At 36.6% G+C, this 23,777-nt stretch overlaps 1 protein-coding gene across 1 annotated transcript in view; it reads right to left on the minus strand.

Moving 5' to 3' along the window:
• DNAJC1 (DnaJ heat shock protein family (Hsp40) member C1) overlaps positions 1-23,777 on the minus strand; it is a 189,775-nt gene that overhangs the window by 71,190 nt on the left and 94,808 nt on the right. Inside the window, exon 8 of the mRNA XM_068987402.1 lies at positions 16,119-16,282. Coding sequence (XP_068843503.1) covers positions 16,119-16,282 — 164 coding nt within the window. The remainder of the gene's footprint in view (positions 1-16,118; positions 16,283-23,777) is intronic.

Consider the following 23,777-nt stretch of genomic DNA (forward strand, 5'->3'; position numbering starts at 1 on the left):
CAAGAACACTGGAGTGGGTTGCTATTTCCTTTTCCAATGCATGAAAGTGAAAAGTGAAAGTGAAGTCACTCAGTCATGCCCGACTCTTAGCGACCCCATGGACTGCAGCCTACCAGGCTCCTCTGTCCATGGGATTTTCCAGGCAACAGTATTGGAGTGGGGTGCCATTGCCTTCTCCGATACATCCATTAGAAGAGCTAAAATGAAAAAGTGACAAATACCAAGTGTGGGCAGGTATGTGGAGCAATAGGAACTCTTGTAAACTGCTGTGTTACATTGGTTATAGTTACTTAGGAAACTGGCAATAACCTAACAGCTGAATCATATGCACACCATAGCACAATGCCTAGTAGATGCTCAATAAATGTTTACTGATTAAACTAATGAAGTTCCCATTATTTTATGAGGCACTGTACTAAGACCCTGGGGCATAAAAGTGAAAAGAAATGGTTCTCTCCTAATAAACAGATATTTACATAATTAAAATACAATATACAGATAACTCTCTTTATCTATGGATTCTGCATCTCCAGATTAACCAACTCTAGATTGAAAATAATCAGAAAAAAAATTCTGCAAAGTTCCAAGAAGGCAAAAGTTGCATATGCTACATGCTAGCAACTGTTTACACAGCACTTACATTGTATTAGTAATCTAGAGATTAAAGTATATGGGAGGATGTACATAGGTTACATGCAAATTCTATCCCATTTTATATAGGGGACTTAACCATCTGTGGATTTTGGTCTCCTGGGGTTGGGAGTGGTGTCCTGGAATCAATCTACTATGAATACTCAGGGATGACTATATTTATAAGGGGAGGATGGTGTATGGTTTTTAGAATCAGATAGATAATTTGAGTCTTGGTGCCAGTATTTATTGGGCTTCCCTGGTGGCTCAGACGGTAAAGAACCTGCCTGCAATGTGGGAGACCTGGGTTCACTTCCTGGGTTGGGAAGATGCCCTGGAGAAGGGAACAGCTACCCACTCCAGTATCCTGGCCTGGAGAACCCCATGGACAGAGGAGCCTGGGGGGCTGCAGCACACCAGTCTCCCCTGTCCCTCTTTATCTCCCAGAGTTTGCTCAGATTCATGTCCATTAAGTTGGTGACACTATCTAACCATCTCATCCTCTGCTGCCCCATTCCCCTTTTGCCTTCAATCCTTCCCAGCATCAGGGTCTTTTCCAATGAGTCAGTTCTTCTCATCAGGTGGCCAAAGTATTAGAGCTTCAGTATCAGCATCAGTCCTTTCAAAGAATGTTCTGGGTTATTCAGAATCATAGTCAGCTATGATTATAGGTAAATCTGAACTTTCTGTGTCATTTCTGGAATGGCTTTCTACTCTCAGTCCACAGTTTCAGACTATTGCTGCTAGTCATCTTTAAAAAACACAGCACATCAAACCTCACTACTTCCAGCTCAAAATCCAAAGATTCTCTACTATATAAAATACAAAATGTAAACTTAAACTTCTGAATTTTGTTACCTGTCTTTCCAGCCTTATCTCACAGCATATTCCCACTGTGTTCTGGAAGCTAGACACAATGGCCTACCATCTTACCTTGAACATGTTCTGAAATGTCTTACCCCTATGTCTTTGCTCAACATGTCTTTCTTCTAAGAATTCACTCTCCTCTCTCCTTGAATATCTCCTGAGTCATGAGAAAGTGATTTTCACAGTATATTTGATAAAGGGTCTTCTACATGTAACTTAGCTTAACATACAGATTAAGCCTGGGAGAGAATAAACTGATCACATTTGTGGGAGTAGTCTGCTCCACACGACAGATGACTAAATTAGCAATCGGAAACACACTTTGGCCTTGTGGGCATTTTATTTAGATAGAGCAAGTTATTATTTTCTCAATACTAACAGTATTGTTGTAACAGGCTATCTCTTCTTAAAAGAACAACACTGGAAAACTGCTGTTCTGGTCCAGAAACTTGAATCTAATCCAGTTTCAAAAGAAACTGGCCCTATCCCTGTGATTCCTGCAAATATAGTGAGATACTTCCAGGAAATTTAAAATCATAAAAGTAAGATAATCTATTCCAAGATAAACACACAAAGGGTAAAAACATGTAATGGGTACTGAGTGATGGAGTGAAGTAAATTAGTGGGATCAGTTTAATCCAACAAATGAATTCAATTCAATTAACATTTACCCTATAGACAGACACTTCAGGGGATATAAAGTTAAAAGCTCAACCATCAGGTGGTTTACAGTGACACAATGGAATAATATAAGTGACCAGGTAATTATAAGAATTATAAGACCAGGTAATTATCTCATCTTGGTCCTGAAATACTTGTATTATTAATAAGACTAGAGGCAAGGGAAATGTACAAAGCACGAAAACTAAATCCTAGACTACGGAATGCTAAAAAACTCTTTCATTATTAAAGGAAGATCAGAAACAAACCTGGATTTTTAAAAACTCTCCCTCCACAGGTATACCTAGTTATGTTTAAATATTATAAAAGATTGACTTTTAGAAAGCATTTACTGTATTATGATTCATCTTTTCTATGGTCTCCTTTCTGCAGAAAAAGTCTAATTTATTTAAGTATGTTTTCTATAACATCATAATCCTACTAAGACGAAAGTGGTTTATTTAGAGATACAGGCAAGAAACCCAGGAAATAGTGTTCATTCAGCTAATCAGTAATCTGATGTTGGACTAAAACAAGTAGCATATTAGTTGGCAGCAAGAGGAAAGGATTCTCAGATTTCAAAGCAACATTGACGTGGTAAGATTCAAGCAGAAGGGAGCAGGTGGTGTGGTAGAAGTCATTAATTATAAGGTACTCAGGCTTAATAAAAGATTGTGAACAATTTCTATTGTAGAGAGTTTCTTAAAAAGTCATTTCATAAATAAGTTAAAGTCAAACAGCCATCACAAAAGAAATGAGTGCTCAAACAAAATTTTCTCAAAGAAATAGTCTTTGAAAGACACTATGAAACTAGAGTGTTAGAGTATTACCAGAATAAAACATGCTGATAAACACCTACCTTAACCATAAAACCATGAATTCTTTTAGAAAATTATCTAATTGAGATTAATTTTACTGAAGGGTTATGATGGGTCTGCCACCTTTATGTATTTGTTTCATGTAATTCTCATAGTGTTCTTTGTTCTATGCTCATGTATGTACTTGAATATATGCATGAATGTGATATACACAAACTGATACGTAAGTCTTGTGTACATATTTCAGTCTACAACAAAAGTAGCTTCTTATTTTGTGCCTTCATTTTATCTTAGTCTATAAGATGGAAGACTGTGATATTCATTCTCTCTTCCCACTCAGAGAAAACTTCCATAACAGGATGAGTTACTAAAAATTTAATACAGCAGGATACAAAAATCTGCTATACTTTTTTTTTTTTACTTCTTAAATAAATGCATCTTAGTTCAGAACTATTCAGTGCTTACTGAAGCCGTTAGGCTCCATTTGTGTGAAAAGAGTATGGAAAAGAAAATCTGAGTGTGAATGAGGGAGCTGAAGAAAAGAATAAGATAATTTGGGGGGGTATCTAACATTGGGAAAGGTGGATAGGTACGTGGGTTCTCTGACACTCTGTGCAGCACCCTGGGGTAACAGGATTTGGAAGGGAGTGACGATATATTTGTATGGAGGCAAGCGTGAGAGAGGGAGGGAGGCCCCTGCTTAGCCTGAGAGAGGGGGAGCGGAGTCTGTGAGGCGAGCAGCTGCCAGTGGGTTTCTTGCTGTATCAGAGACTACAGACACCACACTGGCCAAACCAGCAGGACAAGCGAGTGGGACTCACTTCAGAAGGAACTGGAGAGCGTTACTCAGATAACCAACAAAGCGGTAATCTCAGACTGAAAACCTCTTTTTGGAGAGACAAGTGGGAAAGGAAGAGAGTCCCAAAGAATGGCTAACAGTGGACATCGCACAGACCCTGATGGGGAAGGGCTTAAAGTCAGAAATGTCTCTGAAAAATACTGAGGGTTTGCCATCTTTTGTACTCTAGTGTTATCAAACAAGTTAAACCTCTAAAAGAATGTCACAAAATATAGGTACTTAATATTTGTAAAAGTGATTTTAATAGATTTAAAATAACAATACCAGACACATAAATAGTGAACAAATACCTTAGGTTTTTTGTGGTTTCAAATCTACTGGCCATTTTCCATCATGATGATCAAGAGAACTTTGAAATGCACTTTTAATAGCATCATGTACTAATTCATTTATTGGGGTTTCTTTTCTGCCAGTCTACAATAGTCAGGGACAGTGTTTACAAAGTTTTCTTTTGAAGCTTAAGTGGTAAACAGCTTTAATACAAAAGGCCAACTCAGCAAAATATATGATTTTCTAATCAAAGGTAAAGTTAAAATTTATCTTTTGAAAAAGGCAGAAAGTCTAGATCTAATAATGCCATGGCCAAATTATTTTGAAAATATAATACACTTTGGAAAGCATATGTAAGATAATTTTATTAACGGGTAAGCTAATGAATGATGAAAATATTCAGTGGCAAGCTGCTATTATCAATGATGACTACAAATAGTTAATTGCTGGGTAACAGATTGGGAATTCTCAATGGAGACTCCAGTTATTATCAAGCTAATTACATTAAAAAGCTTTTAAAAATGAAAACCATGTTCTTACCAATAAAACAGATCAATCTAGGCAGTTTTAGGTAGGTGAAGATGTACAACAAAAATATCGCACCATTATCTCCAACGTACTTAGGGGTCATTTCTTTTGGTTCTGTTGTTAAGACATGGGGAAGATAATCATTTTGACAGGTTTAAAGTCATCTTGCTAGACAAGTAACAGGAAGATATTAAATGACTGCAGAATAGTATGCTACCTTAATATAGACAAACTGATAAAAGGAAGCAGAAAACAGGATGATATTTATAGTCTCTAAATATCCCTTAGATGCCCATAGCAAAATAATCTGCATAACTACCCTGAATCTTGGAGACATGAAGGATGGCTAAACCAGACATACAGTAAAAGGTAGAGAAATGGAGTTCCCCCAAGGTCAGTGGTATGCTGGAGCCCACTTATACCAGTTTCTGAGAGCCAGCTGCCAAAGTTTTAGGAACTGTGTGAGCTGGCTGTTAAACACATCCAGCATAAAAATTTAAATTATATAAACGAATTTTTAAGTTAAGTCACTCAGTCGTGTCCAACTCTTTGCAACTCCATCACTGTAGCACGTCAGGCTTCCCTGTCCATCACCAACTCCCAGAGCTTATTCAAACTCATGTCCACTGAGTTGGTGATGCCCTCCAACCATCTCATTCTCTGTCGTCCCCTTCTCCTCCCACCTCCAGTCTTTCCCAGCATCAGGGTCTTTTCAAATGAGTCAGTTCTTCACATCAGGTGACCAAAATATTGGAGTTTCAGCTTCAGCATCAGTCCTTCCAATGAATATTCAGAACTGATTTCCTTTAGGATGGACTGGTTTGATCTCCTCGCTGTCCAAGGGACTCTCAAGAGTCTTCTACAACACCACAGTTCAAAAGCATCAATTCTTCAGCGCTCATCCTTCTTTATGGTCCAACTCTCACATCCATACATGACTACTGGAAAAACCATAGCTTTGACTAGATGGGCCTTTGTTGGCAAAGTAATGTTTCTGCTTTTTAATATGCTGTCTAGGTTGGTCAAAACTTTCCTTTCAAAGAGTAAGCATCTTTTAATTTCATGGCTGCAGTCACCATCTGCAGTGATTTTGGAGCCCCCAAAATAAAGTCTGACACTGTTTCCACTGTTGCCCCATCTATTTCCCATAAGTGATGGGACCAGATGCCATGATCTTCATTTACTGAATGTTGAGCTTTAAGCCAACTTTTTCACTCTCCTCTTTCATCTTTATCAAGAGGCTCTTTAGTTCTTCACTTTCTGCCATAAGGGTGGTGTCATCTGCATATCTGAGGTTATTGATATTTCTCCCGGCAATCTTGATTTGAGCATGTGCTTCATCCAGTCCTGCATTTCACATGATGTACTCTGCATAGAAGTTAAATAAGCAGTGTTGCAATATACAGCCTTGATGTACTCCTTTCCCTATTTGGAACCAGTCTGTTGTTCCATGTCCAGTTCTAACTGTTGCTTCCTGACCTGCATATAGGTCAGGTCATGTGGTCTGGTATTCCCATCTCTTTCAGAATTTTCCACAGTTTGTTGTGATCCACAGTCAAAGGCTTTGGCATAATCAATAAAGCAGAAGTAGATGTTTCTCTGGAACACTCTCACTTTTTTGATGATCCAACAGATGTTGGCAATTTGATCTCCGGATCCTCTGCCTTTTCTAAATCCAGCTTGAACATCTGGAAGTTCATAGTTCACGTATTGCTGAAGCCTGGCTTGGAGAATTTTGAGCATTACTTTGCTAGAGCGTGAGATGAGTGCAATTGTGCAGTAGTTCGAGCATTCTTTGGCATTGCCTTTCTTTGGGATTGGAATGAAGACTGACCTTTTCCAGTCCTGTGGCCACTGCTGAGTTTTCCAAATTTGCTGGCATATTGAGTGCACCACTTTCACAGCATCATCTTCCAGGATTCGAAATAGCTCAACTGGAATTCCATCACCTCCACTAGCTTTGTTCATAGTGATGCTTCCTAAGGCCCACTTGACTTTGGACTCCAGGAATTCTGGCTCTAGGTGAGTGATCACACCATCGTGATTATCTGGGTCATGAAGATCTTTTTTGTATAGTTCTGTGTATTCTTGCCACCTCTTCTTAATATCTTCTGCTTCTGATAGGTCCATACCATTTCTCTTCCAACAACACAAGAGAAGACTCTACAAATGGACATCACCAGATGGTTAATACTGAAATCAGATTGATTATATTCTTCACAGCCAAAAATGGAGACGCTCTATATAGTCAGGAAAAACAAGACTGGGAGCTGACTGTGGCTCAGATCATGATTTCCTTATTGCCAAATTCAGACTTAAAGAAAATAGGGAAAACCACTAGACCATTCAGGTATGATCTAAATCAAATCCCTTACGATTATACAGTGGAGGTGACAAATAGATTCAAGGGATTAGATCGGATAGACAGATTGCCTGAAGAGCTATGGACAGATGTTTGTGACAATGTACAGCAGGCAGGGATCAAGACTATCCCCAAGAAAAAGAAATGCAAAAAGACAAAACGGTTGTCTGACGAGGGCTTACAAATAACTGAAAGGCAAAGGAGAAAAGGAAAGATATACCCATTTGAATGGAGAGTTTCAAAGAATAGCAAGGAGGGTTTAGAAAGCCTTCTTGGTGATCAATGCAAATGAATAATTAAATTATATTAAAAAGGTAACAGTCCAGATTCATTGCTTCCTAATTATTTTACTATATTTTATTATCTATGCCCTTGAGGACATACACATCAAGTTTATCTACATGACGGGAGTATTACAAAATGGTAACATCACTACTGCACATCTCTTCAAACTCCACTTCCAGTGCCTTCTTATTGACAATTACAAATCAGCCATGATGGGAGTAGATTACCACTTAATTTGGCAAATATTAAAATAGAGACTTCTTTTTTCTCTCCAAAGAGTCGATTAAAAAAAAAATTATCAACCTACCACTCCCATAGAGAATACTCCCGTGGGGTATTCTAAAAAATTTTTATGAAGATGGCTATTGTAAAATGAGTAACAGTATAAAACATTTTTAAAATTACTTTCTGAAATATCATTCATGACATATAGGGACTGTTCTCCTAAATGGTACTAAAATATACATTAGATAAACTCTGGAATACTTCCTTAACATAAAAAATGCATTGTATTTCATAAAGAAAATATGCCATCCCTCTTGTACTGACTGCTATGACTCTGGGGGTTTAGTTTTGGTTTGGAGTCATTCTAAACAGAAATGAAGAGGATTTGGCATAATGGTAGAATAAGAAAACACCAAATCATTGCTGAATACTTTTCAGGCCCATGCTCACAGCAGCCATCAACCTTTTAAAATAGGAACATTCTGGAAGTTGTTTCCTTGATAAAGATATATATGTCCTTTATCAATTAAATGACTTTCTCTTTTTTACATTCACACACCTATTATCTCTATTCAAGTGTCTCTTTTCTCAAAATAACCTGATTTTATTTCTGTTTTTACTCATTTTTCTGTACTCCCCATAACTCTTTCAAAACATTAAATTTCTGTGTATAATGGAAGAATGTGAAACTGAGGAGGGCAGTGCAGCCATGTTTCTTACAACGTTCAGGTTTATCCGAGGAGTCTTGCCTTATGCCATGAGGAAGAGGCTAGGTGGATGGGGCTCTAGCCTCCCTCATTTTGACATTAACCAGAGAAGCTCTCAGCCTTCTGTATTTGTCTTTCATATATTGGGGTTCTGTGTAAAATGTCATTAGGAAGGAAAGAGGGAAGGGAAGGAAGGATGGAGGAAGGAAGGAAGGAAAAATGGAAGGAAGGAAGAGAAAGAAAGAAAATTAGTGTGTTAGAGAACTTAGGTATGCACATATGTTTGTGTGTGGGTACATGCATGCACATGTACCATCTGTAATCATGAAAGGTGTGTTTGGGTGTGTTTTGGATGCAATAGTAATAAGCAGATTGGGTTTATTCATGGTTAAAACATCACTGCATTTTTAACGGAATTACAGGCATCATATTTTATATATACACATACACAAAGACCTAATTAATTTAAATTACCAGCATTTGAATTTTTTAAAATTAAAATTAAAATTTAAAGTTAGGCTATGTAGGTAATCTAGGTTTTAAGGAAACAATTCTAAGTTTTAAATCTTCACAAAGTTACATTATATGTGTTTTAAAAATAATACCATGTGTTGTATATTATTTATATAACAAGGACAACACTATCTCTTAAGACAAATAGAAACAGAATACTTGACAGAGATAAATAAAATGAGAAGTCCCTGAGTAAACAAACTTTTAGACAATAGAACACAACGCTAGTTGGAATACTCTTTTCCAAGAATACAGCCAAATACCTTTTGAATTAGTCTTTCAAGTTTGAAAAGGGTAAATAAATAAATGCATTGACTTAAATGACTAGAAATGCATTTACTTTAAAGACCTTTCTTTTCCCCCCTAGAGCAAATAAATCAATCAAATAGTAAAGACAAAAGTACAATAATGACTTTAAGACAAGGGTTCAAGGAAGATGAAATAGTGGCTACATAGAAGATGGGTGTTCCACAGACTTTGTTTTGAGGTCTTCCATTCTAGTACTAACCAGGCCCCATCTAGCTTAACTTATGAAATCTGACAAGGTACAGCCCATGGCAATAAGGATGGAGGATAGTGATTTTATTTCTTATTTTATTCATTGCAGCCCCAGGGAGAGAGATAACGAGAACAGGAATGAAACGCAGGTCTCCTACATAAAACACTGCAGAACATTACCACTAGGTCACCAGGGAGATGAAGAAGAAACTATTTTAGAAGAGTTTATTTGTTATAATATTTATGGTGGGAAATTATTTTGCCTCATTAAAACCTCACTTTTAAAAATCATATACATGAATGATTGTTTCCACATAAAAAATGTCTGACATCTACTATTGGACTTAAAAATATTTAACTATGCTGTTTCAGAAATGTTAAAAAATGACTATCACCAACTTATGTCAGGCAATTATAATCAGCACTAACTACATTTATTTTTTCATCCAGTATTCCATCATGCATGCTCAGTATCTTCAATCGTGTCAGACTCTTTATGACCCCACAGATGCTGGCCCGCCAGGCTCTTTTGTCCATGGGATTCTCCAGGCAAGAATATTGGAGTGGATTGCCATTTCCTCCTCCAGAGGATCTTCCTGACCCAGGGATTGAACCCACATCTTCTGCATTGAAGGCAGATTCTTTATTCACTGAGCCACCTGGGATATCTCCTATTGGACTTAAAAATATTTAACTACATTGTTAAAGAAATTTTTAAAAAATGACTATGACAAAGTTATGTCAGACAATTATAATCAGAAATTACTTTTACATTTCACTTTTCATCCAATATTCCTACTCTGAATATTTGTCATCTTTCACTTATTGCTTCAGAGTGCTATTGGCACTGCCACTAATGAAAGCTATGGCAAATTCTGGGAGAAATTACCTGGGTTTAACCCTTTCAAGAGCTTAAAAAGGCTAAGAAATTCCATAGATGGATTAATGTCTATTTACTTACACTGGTTGAGCCATCTAAAATTCCTGATAATGAATGTTTTTTCCTTAAGAAACAGCAGTTCCCTATGACTGAACTAAATATAGTACAGTCTTCCTGATAATCAGACATTCCTTCCAGATGGAAAAAATATTACTAACTTAGGGTTCTTCTGAGAGTTAAATGAGAAACTTAATGTACAGTAGAACACGGGACAATATCTGACATAAGATGTAAAGGAAGATGATGATAATGATAAAATCCTCTCTCCATTACATGATTTAAAAGCAGTATTTTTTGAGAGCTTACAAACACAGTACTTAAAACGACACTGAATATATACTAGACAAAACAAAAACGAGTTACGGAGATAATCAGAGAAGCTCTTGAACAAAGTTAACTCTCTTAATACAAACAACATAGAGGTCAACTAGGACATTTCTTTCTCTTCATTTGTTTTCCACTAACAAAAGGACAAAAGAAAAATTTAAATGTAGATGAAAACTTTGAAAATGACAGGAAGATCCAAAAGAAGGATGGAATAAAAGGAAAACTTTTTGTTTTGGGGTTTCTCGGTTTACAAAATGTTTTAACATACATACTTTTATCTCTAAGGTAGAAAGATAATTTCACACTTTTTGTACGGTGTTAAGCAATAAGAAAATGAAAATCCATATGATATAGGTAATAAACAGTGATGCTAAAACTAGAACTTAGGTCTTCAAATTTAAGAATCCAGTATTTTGTCTCCCACTCTCCCTATTATTATGGTCTCGCAGCAGAAGTGACCATGGTAAATTACTTTGGACACTTGATCAATTCACCAAGTATCTACTGAAAGTATAATGTGTGCCCATTTCTATGGTCAGTTCAAAGAAACAATAGGTAAAAATTCTAATGAAAAGATAATACAGCTTTGAAACAAAGGACTTCAGGAAATGAAATGTTTTATCACACAGATCTACACACAAAAAACTCCTGTATGACTTCTTTTTAACTACTTACATATGCAGTGACCTTATTTACAAATGTCACTTTCTCAGGTATTAGGAGTTAGGGCTTTACATACAAATTTTGGGGAACAAAACACAAAACACAAAATACAGGATATAAAACAGGTGAAGTAAAGGGTCAAAGATCCCTGAGATTTTACTGTCTGAGAAGTATCAATAGGAACTCATGCAAGACTGTACTAAGATGCATACTGAATACTGTATATTATCCACAAAAGGAAGAACAAAAGAGGGTATGACACCAAGAGAGAAATGGAAATTAAAAATTAATCCAAAAGAAAGCAAGAGAGGAAACACATAAACAGGGACAAGGTGAAAGTGAACCTGAAGATGATAAATTTGAATCCCAAAGTATTAGTAATTATAATTATACTAAACATAAATGAATTAAATGAACATTCCAAATTTCTAAAACTGTAAATTTAAATAATAAAAAATTTTATATAAACTGAAGGTAGTAACAGAAAGATACCTGAAAAACACCTATCTTTTAGGAAAATAAACATGAGTCAAAGAGGAATTCACAAGGAAAATTAGACTGTTTTGAATTGAATGAAATGAATACATGCCATCAAAATTTGTGGGATACAGCTAAACTACAAATATCTAAATATATTAAAAATACAAACTAAAAGCTCTACATTTAAATAATCCAGTGTTCAAAAAAAACTTATACTATTAATACTAAGAAGGAAGTTCTCCAATCGATGACCTAGCATCCACCTTAAGAAACTAGAAAAAGAGTAAATTAAACTTCAAGTAAGTAGAAGAAAAAATTAATAGCAGAAAATCAATGAAACCAAAAGCTGATTTCTAAAGAAAAATCAGTAAAATGGATATACTTCTAGAGACCCTGGCCAAAAATAAAACAGAGGACACAAATGACCAATATGATAAACTAAAGATATCACTACAGATATTAAAATGATAATAAAGTAATATTATAAAAAACTTATGCCAGTATATTCAACAACTTAGGTGAAATAATCAAACCTGTTCAAAGACACAAACTGCCAAAGCTACCTAAACAAAAAAACTGATGCAATTCCACACAAACGCTTGTAGAAAAAAGGAACATTTCCCAATGCATTCTATGAAGCCACTATCAACCTGATATGAAAAGCACATAAAAATACTAAAATATAACAAAATTATAGACCTATCCCACATGAAAGCTACTATGACTAATAATTAAGTGTAGCAAAGTTATAGGATAAAAGGTTAACATACAAAAAATAATAGTATTTCCATATACTCACATCAGAAACTGAAATTAAAAATATAATTTGGAATAGTATAAAATATGAAATATTTAGGGATAAATTTGACCAAATATGTTCTTAAGAGAAATTAAAGATGCAGATAAGAGTTATATACCATGTGGATCAAAAGACTCAATATTTTTATGATGTCAGATTCTCCCCAAATTTATCTATAGATCAATTCAACTGCAATATAAATTCCAACAGAATCTTTTGTACAAATTGACAACTTGAATCTAAATTTATTATAAAGAAATGCAAATAACTAGAATAGTCAATACTATCTTGAAAAGAAGAAAACAGTTGGAGGATTTCTACTTTCTGATTTCAAGGCTTATTACATAGCTTACTATCAATGCAAATTGTACTGGTATAAATATAGATATACAGATTAACAGAAGAGACAGCCCAGTAATAAACCAACACATATATGGTCAATTATAATATTTTCAACAAAGGTCTCATGGCAACTGAATTCAAAAAGGACAATCTTTTAAACAAATAGGGCTAGAAGAATGGGTAGCTAAACAGTAAAATATAAATAAATATGTGTGTGTCTGTGTGAATGCGCATCTGAATGCACATCTCACACTATATACAAAAATTAACTTGAAATCTCACAGACCTAAAGTAAGAGCTAAAGTAGTGAAACTTCTAAATGGAAACATGGAAGAAACCCTAATTTTGGGTTTGGTAAAGATTTCTTATTCTGTTGTTGTTGCTGTTTAGTTGCTAAGTCGTGTCCAAGTCTTTTGTGACTCCATGCATTGTAGCCTGCCAGGCCCTTCTCTTCTGTCCATGGGATTTCTCAGGCAAGAATACTGAGCAGGCTGCGATTTCCTTCTCCAGGGGATCTTCACGACCCAGGGACTGAAACCCGGGTCTCCTGCGTTGCAGGCTGATTCTTCACTGCCTGAGCCATCAGGGAAGCCCTACAGATTTCTTAATTAGGACAGTAAAATAAACTAGTACAAAGGAAAACATTTAATAAACTGAACATCTGAATTTAAGACTTTTGCTCTTCAAAAGACACTATTACTAAAATAAAAAGCAAGTTATAAACAAGAAGATATCTGCAAAATACATAGGTGACAAAGGTGTTTTATATATAGAGAGAGAACTTTAAACTCAATCATAAGACAATCATGGGCTGTAGATCTGAAGACACACTTCATAAAAGAAGATATCCTAATAGCAAATAAACAGATAAAAAGATGTTCAGCATTATTAACCATTAGAGAATTGAAAATGAGAATCACAATGAGATAGTCCTGCACATCAACTAGAATGGCTAAAATTAAAAACACCACTAACACCAAAGGTGGCCGAAACGTGGAGCCACTGCAACGCTTACACATCAGTGGTGGGAGTGTAAAATTTACCACCTCTCTGGAACACAGTTTGGCAACTTCAGTTTACTACATGGCATTTACCCAAGGGAAATGAAGGCATAACTCCACACAAACATGTACACAATAAATCTTCATAGAAGACTTATTTATAATGGCCAGAAACAAACAAAATTTCCGTCAACTAATAAATAAAGTTTAAAAACTGTAGTGTGCCCGTACACTAGACTATTACTCAGCACTAAAGAGAGAAAACTGTAGAAACATGAACATGGATAAATCTCAAATAGAGTGTGCACTATATGTTCCTATAGAAATAACATGTTAGATCATGCAAACTAACCCACTATGGATTATTCAGTTCAGTTCAGTCCAGTCACTCAGTCGTGTCCAACTCTTTGCGACCCCAGGGACTGCAGCAAGCCAGTCTTCCCTGTCCTGGATTATTATTCAATATAAATGATTATTAGTCAGTGATAAAAAGAAAATCTACTGATACACTCAAACACTTGGAGGGATTTTTAAGAGCATATTATGAATTTGGAGGGATTTTAAGGGCATATTATGAATTAAAAAAAAAGTCAATCTGGGCACCTAAATCTATAAATATTAAAAAAAAATAAAGGGATAAGCAGACAGCAATGCAATACAGACAAGAATGTAATACATTCCATCAAAAAGCAGCAGATACGCATTCTTCTCACGTACACATGGATCTCCACAACAGATCATATGTTAGCCCACAAAACAACTCTTAAATTTATTTAAGACTGAAATCAAATCATATTCTTTTCCTACTACATTGGTACTGACATTAGAAATCAATTACAAGAAGAAAACAAACATCACAAATGTATGATGATTAAGCATAAGATCATCTGAATAGATGTAAATGATAGAACTGGACAAAAACTTTCATTTTTGGTAAAAACTCTCAACAAAGTTGTGTATACAGGGAATGCACCAAAACACAATAAAGGCCACATGTGACAAGCCCAAAGCTAACATCATACTCAACACATGAAAAGATGCTCAACATCACTAATCAATAAGGAAATACAAATCAAAACCAGGATAAGATATCATCTCTCACTAGTCAGAATGGCTATTATAAAAAATACAAGAAATAACAAGCGTTGGCAGGGATATGAAGAAAAGGGAAAGCTTGTGCACTGTTGGTGGAAATGTATATTGGTCCAACCCACTGTGGAAAACAGTACAGAGTTTCCTCCAAAAATTAAAAATAGAACTACCAAATGATCTAGAAGTTCCACTTCTGGGTGTTTATCTGAAGAAAATGAAAACACTAATCTGAAAAGATATATGCACCTCAATGTTTGTTGTAGACTATTTACAATAGCCAAGATATGGAAAGAACTTAAGTGTCCACTGATGGTTGAATGGATATAGAAAATGTGACACACACACACACAGACACACACAGGAATATTATGCAGCCATAAAAATCAGGGAATCTTGCCATTTGTGACAACATGGATGGACCTTAACAGCATTATACTATGTAAAATAAATCATATGGAGAAAGACAAATACCACATGATCTCACTTTTCTAGAAGAATCTTAACAAAAACAAACAACCCCCCCCCCCACAAAACTAATAAGATTAAGAAAATGAGAACAGACTGGTTTTTAAAAGAGGTAGGGCTGTGGCAGTGAGAAGCAGGTGAACTGGATGAAAGGGTCAGTCATAGGGATGGGAAGTCAGTTATAGGGACGCAGTGGCACACTGATTATACTTAATAATGGTGAACTGCATATCTTAAAGCTGCTAGGAGAGTAATTCTTAAAAGGTTACCCAAAAAATTTTGTAAACATGTACAGTGATTGATGTTAACTACACTTACTGTGGTGGACTTGACCCAGTGTTGACAAGAACGTAAAGTAACTGAAGTTTTCAATCCTGCTGCTGAGCTAGAAATTGATACAGATGTTTAAAAAAAGAAAAAAAATATATATATATGAATTATTTACTTGTTGACCCTGTGACTTAATACACTAGTGTACAAAGGTTTTAACTTGGTTTGCCATGAGACAGTTTACTGAGCTCTATATCTATTAATATATTTTATGTACTTTTCAGTATGTGTTTTACTCAAAGCAAAATTCAAAAAACTTACCTGTTTGTGGAATTCCCTGGTGATCCAGTGGCTCAGACTTCATGCTCCCAAAGCAGGTGGCCTGGATTGGATCCACGGTCAAGGAACTAGATCCCATATGCCACGACTAAGAGTTCTCATGCCGCGGCTAAAGATCCCACAAGCCGCAACTAAGACCTGACACAGACAAACAAATATATATATATTTTAAATTTACCTGTTTTTTCTGTGTTCTGTTCCTGTTTTCTAACCAGTCATCCATTTGCTCCTCAATTTCTTCTATAGAAGTTCCATGATCATAAGATTGAATATATGTACTTTCTAAAGGCGTATATACAGGAAATTCAGGTTTTGGTTTTTTTATTTTAACTTTCTTCTGTTCTAAAAAAAAAGGTTAAAACACCAATTAAAAAAATAATAAAAAGAACTGAAATTTTATTCATAGACCTTATCTTGAAAGAATATATATATTGCTCTTTCATAAAAATACAATTGCTTTACTTATATCAGCATTAAGTTTTATTGTGCATTATCCATGCCATTGTTTTAAAATAAAACTCATAGATGTTGATGACAGATGATTATTATATAATCCCCATATCAATTTGTGTGTATCTTTAGTTTTCAAAGTATTGTTCATGAAACATTTCATTTAGCCATAGTGCAAAGGGCCTGGGCATTAGTATTTTAATCCTACCTTTACTACCTAAGAGCTGCATACTACAGGGCAAGTAACTTAACCCTTAGAACAAGTGTCCATTTTCATTCTGTAAAAGGGAGTTAAATCTAACCTCAAAGTTGATGTGAGGAAAATTATATATACCCTACCACTCCAGTACTCTTGCCTGGAAAATCCCATGGATGGAGGAGCCTGGTAGGCTGCAGTCCATGGGGTCACTAAGAGTCGGACATGACTGAGCGACTTCACTTTCACTTTTCACTTTCATGCATTGGAGAAGGAAATGGCAACCCACTCCAGTGTTCTTGCCTGGAGAATCCTAGGGGCGAGGGAGCCTGGTGGGCTGCCGTCTATGGGGTCGCACAGAGTCGGACACGACTAAAGTGACTTAGCAGCAGCAGCAACACATTACTTGGCAGAAAACTAGCTCGTAAGGGTATACATCCGTCTTTTCAATATTTTACAAATGCAAAATATAATCTGGAAGCATCAAGGGTAGTTATCAATAGATGATTATCAGTTTATCAACTAGCCTCTTCATTAAGTCCCTTTTTGATTAGCGTTGACACTGAGAAGCAAGTCTACTCTTAGTCACTGTCAAACTCATCCATCCTGAGAACCACATCTTCCCCATCCTGTGTATGTGTATGTGTATGTGTTTACATACACTATAATACCAACATAATAAAATTAATATGATGTTGGCATATGAAGAGACAAATTCCTAGAACAGATTAGAGAATTCATAAATATTTCAGTTCAGTGGAAGAAGGATTTAATAAATGTTGCTGGCACAAATGAATATCCATTTGAAAGAAAAGTGGACACAATCTTACCATGTATACCAAAAATAAATCAGTTGCATAAGAGACTTAAATTTAAAAACCAAAACAATGAAAATATTGAAAAAGAAACCTAAAAACTAACTATACTATTTAAAGGAAGCATAAATCTTAACTAAGACCAAATATGCAGATGACACCACCCTTATGGCAGAAAGTGAAGAGGAGCTAAAAACCCTCTTGATGAAAGTGAAAGAGGAGAGTAAAAAAGTTGGCTTAAAGCTCAACATTCAGAAAATGAAGATCATGGCATCTGGTCCCATGACTTCATGGGAAATAGATGGGGAAACAGTAGAAACAGTGTCAGACTTTATTTTGGGGGGCTCCAAAATCACTGCAGATGGTGACTGTAGCCATGAAATTAAAAGACGCTTACTCCTTGGAAGAAAAGTTATGACCAACCTAGATAGCATATTCAAAAGCAGAGACATTACTTTGCCGACTAAGGTCCATCTAGTCAAGGCTATGGTTTTTCCTGTGGTCATGTATGGATGTGAGAGTTGGACTGTGAAGAAGGCTGAGCACCGAAGAATTGATGCTTTTGAACTGTGGTGTTGGAGAAGACTCTTGAGAGTCCTTTGGACTGCAAGGAGATCCAACCAGTCCATTCTAAAGGAGATCAACCCTGGGATTTCTTTGGAAGGAATGATGCTAAAGCTGAAGCTCCAGTACTTTGGCCACCTCATGTGAAGAGTTGACTCATTGGAAAAGACTCTGATGCTGGGAGGGATTGGGGGCAGGAGGAGAAGGGGATGACCCAGGATGAGATGGCTAGATGGCATCACAGACTCGATGGACGTGAGTCTGAGTGAACTCCGGGTGATGGTGATGGACAGGGAGGCCTGGCATGCTGCCATTCATGGGGTCACAAAGAGTCGGACACAACTGAGCGACTGAACTGTACTGAACTGAAGACCGAAAACCCAGATGCTACAAAGATAAAAGACAGAATAAACAAATCAAGAGAGAACAGATTTGGAAAGATAATCTACAATTCAGAGTACAAACAGAAGATATGCATATATAGAATACATAAAGAGATATCACCTGACAGGATAAGCAGCCTAATAGAAAAAAATGGCCAAAAAATAAAGAGTGTATTAAGAATACAGTATTATGGGAACAGTTCTACTTTAAAAGGTTGTTACCATATCTAGAAATTACATGGTATTGAGTACCATATTTTATCCTATACTGCATCAGTACCTGTGTATATCCAAACTTTTCAAATGGTGACTTAAAAAAAACCCTGATACTGTAGAAGGAAATTAGTAACTTAAATGACATATGAGGCTAATTTAAAGGTATAAAAATATAACTCAAAATGGATCAATGACCTAAGTGTAAGATCTAAAACTCTGATTTCTTTAATATGACACCGAAGGCACAACAATGAAAGAAAATAGAATTAGACTTCATGAAAATTTTAAAATTTTGTGTATCAAAAGATATCAATAGAGTAAAAAGGCAACCCATATAATGAGAGAAAATATTTGTAAATCATATATCTGATAAGGGATTATATACTGAATATACAGAAAACTCCTAAAACTCAACAAACAATCTGATTCAAAATTGGGTACAGGACTTGAATAGTCATTTTTCCAAACACTTATTAGGATGGCTACAAGAAACACACACACACACCCCAACCAGAAAGTAAATGGCTACAAGAAACACACACACCAGAAAATAAAAACCACTGGCAAGGATACAGAGAAACTGGAACTTTGTACACTGTTGGTAAGAAAGTAAAATTGTACAGTGCTATGGAAAATAGTACAGCAGCTCCTAAAAAAAGTAAAGATAGAATTGTCACCAGTTCAGTTCAGTTGCTCAGTTGTGTTTGACTCTTTGTGACCCCATGAATCGCAGCACGCCAGGCCTCCCTGTCCATCACCAACTCCCGGAGTTCACTCAGATTCACGTCCATTGAGCCCGTGATGCTATCCAGCCATCTCATCCTTTGTTGTCCCCTTCTCCTCCTGCCCCCAATCCCTCCCAGCATCAGAGTCTTTTCCAATGAGTCAACTCTTCACATGAGGTGGCCAAAGTACTGGAGTTTCAGCTTCAGCATCATTCCTTCCGAAGAAATCCCAGGGTTGATCTCCTGCAGAATGGACTGGTTGAATCTCCGTGCAGTCCAAGGGACTCTCAAGAGTCTTCTCCAACACCACAGTTCAAAACCATCAAATCTTCGGCGCTCGGCCTTCTTCACAGTCCAATTCTCACATCCATACATGACCACAGGAAAAACCATAGCCTTGACTAGACGGACCTTAGTCGGCAAAGAAATGTCTCTGCTTTTGAATATGCTATCTAGGTTGGTCGTAACTTTTCTTCCAAGAAGTAAGCGTCTTTTAATTGTCATATGATCCAGCAATTCCACTTCTGGATACAAAGAAGTGAAACCAGGGGCTCAAAGAGATATTTGTTCACCCAAGTTCACACCAGAATTATTCACAATAGCTAAAAATTGGAAGCAACCCAAGTGTTTAATGACAAATGAATGGATAAACAAAATGTGGTATATACATAAAACAGAATATTATATAAGGTACAGAGTTTTTATTTGGTCATGTTTCCAAATGTACTGGAGTTAGTGATTTGTTATGTTACCTTTTCATAAGTTATCTCAGAGAGGAATCGCCCATCCATGAGCATCCTATATCATCAAAGGAAAAATGCTCTAACCCATTGGGATTACATCTGCCCTGTCCCCTTTGTCCTCTTCTCCCCAGTCCCTGAATCAACTTAAAAATCAGCACTAGCATCTTCTTTCCTCATGAGCCTGAGTTTTCTATAGAAATTTGTCTTCCATTACCTTAGGGAAGGTGAATGCTTTCCTGTCTTGCCACCCTAAAGAGGCAAATTCTACCATGTTCTTACTGTCCCCTTGACAACTCTACTTGGGCCCATCACTGGGGTATGGGGTGGGGACCACAAAGCCAGAAGGAAAACATAATGTCTGGAACAATTGTTTCTTCAGATAAAAAAAATACTTCTTAGAAAAGAAGGATTTTGATTACTTGATTTTGCTTTTGTTCTTAACTCATATAAGTACAGAGGGAAAAAAAGGGAAATATTGAGTTTTCCTTCTACTGTTGATCCCCTCTTTGTCTAAATTTTAAACTTTCAATCAATTTCTTTATAGAATTACTCATTTTTTTTCCATTCACAATATGGGTTTTCATTATAGTACTCAGAACTCACATCTATTAACTTAGATGAAAACTCAGAATGTATAAAATATTAACACTGAAAAAAACCTTATATCAATACATATTCAATTTATTTACAGCAAAAACATAAAGTTGATTATAAGCTTGTAGTAAAGAAAATGCTCAAAAATTTCCAAATAGATCACATTTTTTCCCATAAAGACTTCCTAAAAGAAAGATACGTATTTATTTTCATTACCCTTTTCAGACTTCCCCCCTCTAAAACACCATTTTAGTAAGACTACCATACCCCACTCCATGTAACTCTGGTGTAGCCCTCAGAGGACACTGCACACACAGTCTCAGCAGTAAAGCAGAAGACTTGAGGGCAGATTAGCAATTAGGTCATGAAAAACAGGCAGCATAAAACAGCTATTGCTAATCTGCATAAGATGCATTTACTCAATTAGGCAGATGGAAATGTTATTATGAACTCAGTATTCCAGTGATGGTCTTTAAAATTAAGAAGGATGGGGGCAAATGAAATGCACACTGGGGGATTTGGGGCCTTTATGTATTAGTTCTAAAGTATACAGTGTAGAACACTGTAATGAAGTTAACAAAATTAATTAAAAGATTCTTTCCATGTAACCATGAGAGACGACATTTAAAAATACATGACAGTTTTTGACATTATTAACAGCAATGTGACTGTTCTTTAACTTTGTTAATGTTGATATCTTCAACTTTTCTATTAATAAATTTACTACTGAACTGATACAAAAACATGAGCAACAAAAGTCTTATTACTCAGAGTTTAGGATGAGTATTGTTTTTAATAAGCTTCTGGCATTTAGTTTCATCATTTTCAGTTTGAAGAAACCATAACCTGGTAATGAATTTTCAAACTTTTTAAAAAATGAGTTAATTTTATTTGGAGGCTAATTACTTTACAATATTGTAGTGGTTTTTGCCATACATTGACATGAATCAGCCATGGGCAATTTTCAAACTTTTCAGAAGACCATCACACATTTTTGCTGGCATAAAGAGAATTTTCAGATAATCACCTATTTTAAAATTATGTTTCTTATATAATATTTCAATTAAACAATAACAAATTACTATAATAAATATCATATGATACCACTCACACTTCAGTTCAGTCACTCAGTCATGTCAAACCCTTTGCGACCCCATGAATTGCAGCACGCCATGCCTCCCTGTCCATCACCAACTCCCAGAGTTCACTCAAACTCACGTCCATCGAGTCAGTATTGCCATCCAGCCATCTCATCCTCTGTTGTCCCCTTTCCTCCTGCCTCCAATCCCTCCCACCATCAGAGTATTTTCCAATGAGTCAACTCTTCACATGAAGTGGCCAGAGTACTGGAGTTTCAGCTTTAGCATCATTCCTTCCAAAGAACACCCAGGGCTGATCTCCTTTACAATGGACTGGTTGGATCTCCTTGCAGTCCAAAGGACTCTCAAGAGTCTTCTTAACACCACAGTTCAAAAGCATCAATTCTTTGGCGCTCAGCTTTCCTCACAGTCCAACTCTCACATCCATACATGACCACTGGAAAAACCATAGCCTTGACTAAACAGACCTTTGTTGGCAAAGTAATGTCTCTGCTTTTGAATATGCTATCTAGGTTGGTCATAACTTTTCTTCCAAGGAGTAAGTGTCTTTTAATTTCATGGCTGCAGTCACCATCTGCAGTGATTTTGGAGCCCCCGAAAATAAAGTCTGACACTGTTTCCACTGTTGCCCCATCTATTTCCCATGAAGTGATGGGACCAGATGCCATGATTCGTTTTCTGAATGTTGAGCTTTAAGCCAACTTTTTTACTCTCCTCTTTCACTTCCATCAAGAGGCTTTTTAGCTCCTCTTCACTTTCTGCCATAAGGGTGGTGTCATCTGCATATCTGAGGTTATTGATATTTCTCCCGGCAATCTTGAATCCAGCTTGTGATTCTTCCAGTCCAGTGTTTCTCATGATGTACTCTGCATATAAGTTAAATAAGCACGGTGACAATATACAGCCTTGACGTACTCCTTTTCCTATTTGGAACCAGTCTGTTGTTCCATGTCCAGTTCTGTTGCTTCCTGACCTGCATACAGGTTTCTCAAGAGGCAGGTCAGGTGGTCTGGTATTCCCATCTCTTTCAGAATTGTCCACGGTTTAATGTGATCCACACAGTCAAAGGCTTTGGCATAGTCAATAAAGCAGAAATAGATGTTTTACTGGAACTCTCTTGCTTTTTCTATGATCCAGCAGATGTTGGCCATTTGATCTCTGGTTCCTCTGCCTTTTCTAAAACCAGCTTGAACATCAGGAAGTTCACGGTTCACGTATTGCTGAAGCCTGGCTTGGAGAATTTTGAACATTACTTTACTAGCATGTGAGATGAGTGCAAATGTGTGGTAGTTTGAGCATTCTTTAGCATTGCCTTTCTTTGGGATTGGAATAAAAACTGATCTTGTTCAGTCCAGTGGCCACTGCTGAGTTTTCCAAATTTGCTGGCATATTGAGTGCAGCACTTTCACAGCATCATCTCTGAGGATTTGAAACAGCTCAACTGGAATTCCATCACCTCCACTAGCTTTGTTCGTAGTGATGCTTTCTAAGGCCCACTTGACTTCACATTGCAGGATGTCTAGCTCTAGGTGAGTGATCATACCATTGTGATTATCTGGCTTGTGAAGATCTTTTTTGTATAGTTCTTCTGTGTATTCCTGCCACCTCTTAATATCTTCTGCTTCTGTTAGGTCCATACTATATCTTTCCTTTATCAAGCCCATCTTTGCATGAAATGTTCCCTTGGTATCTCTAATTTTCCCGAAGAGATCTCTAGTCTTTCCCATTTTGTTGTTTTCCTCTATTTCTTGGCATTGATCACTGAGGAAGGCATTCTTATCTCTTCTTGCTATTCTTTGGAACTCTGCATTCAGATGCTTATATCTTTCCTTTTCTCCTTTGCTTTTCGCTTCTCTTCTTTTCACAGCTATTTGTAAGCCCTCCCCAGATGCGTGGGCGCAGGAGGGCCTAGAGGAGCTACTCCACGTTCAAGGTCAGGAGGAGCAGTGGTGAGGATATACCCCTCATCCAAGGTAGGGAGCAGAGGCTGCGCTTTGCTGGAGCAGCCGTGAAGAGATACCCCATGTCCAAGCTAAGAGAAACCCAAGTCA

This window comes from Capricornis sumatraensis, chromosome 15 (genome assembly GCF_032405125.1).
Source record: "Capricornis sumatraensis isolate serow.1 chromosome 15, serow.2, whole genome shotgun sequence".
Classification (NCBI taxonomy): Eukaryota; Metazoa; Chordata; class Mammalia; order Artiodactyla; family Bovidae; genus Capricornis; species Capricornis sumatraensis.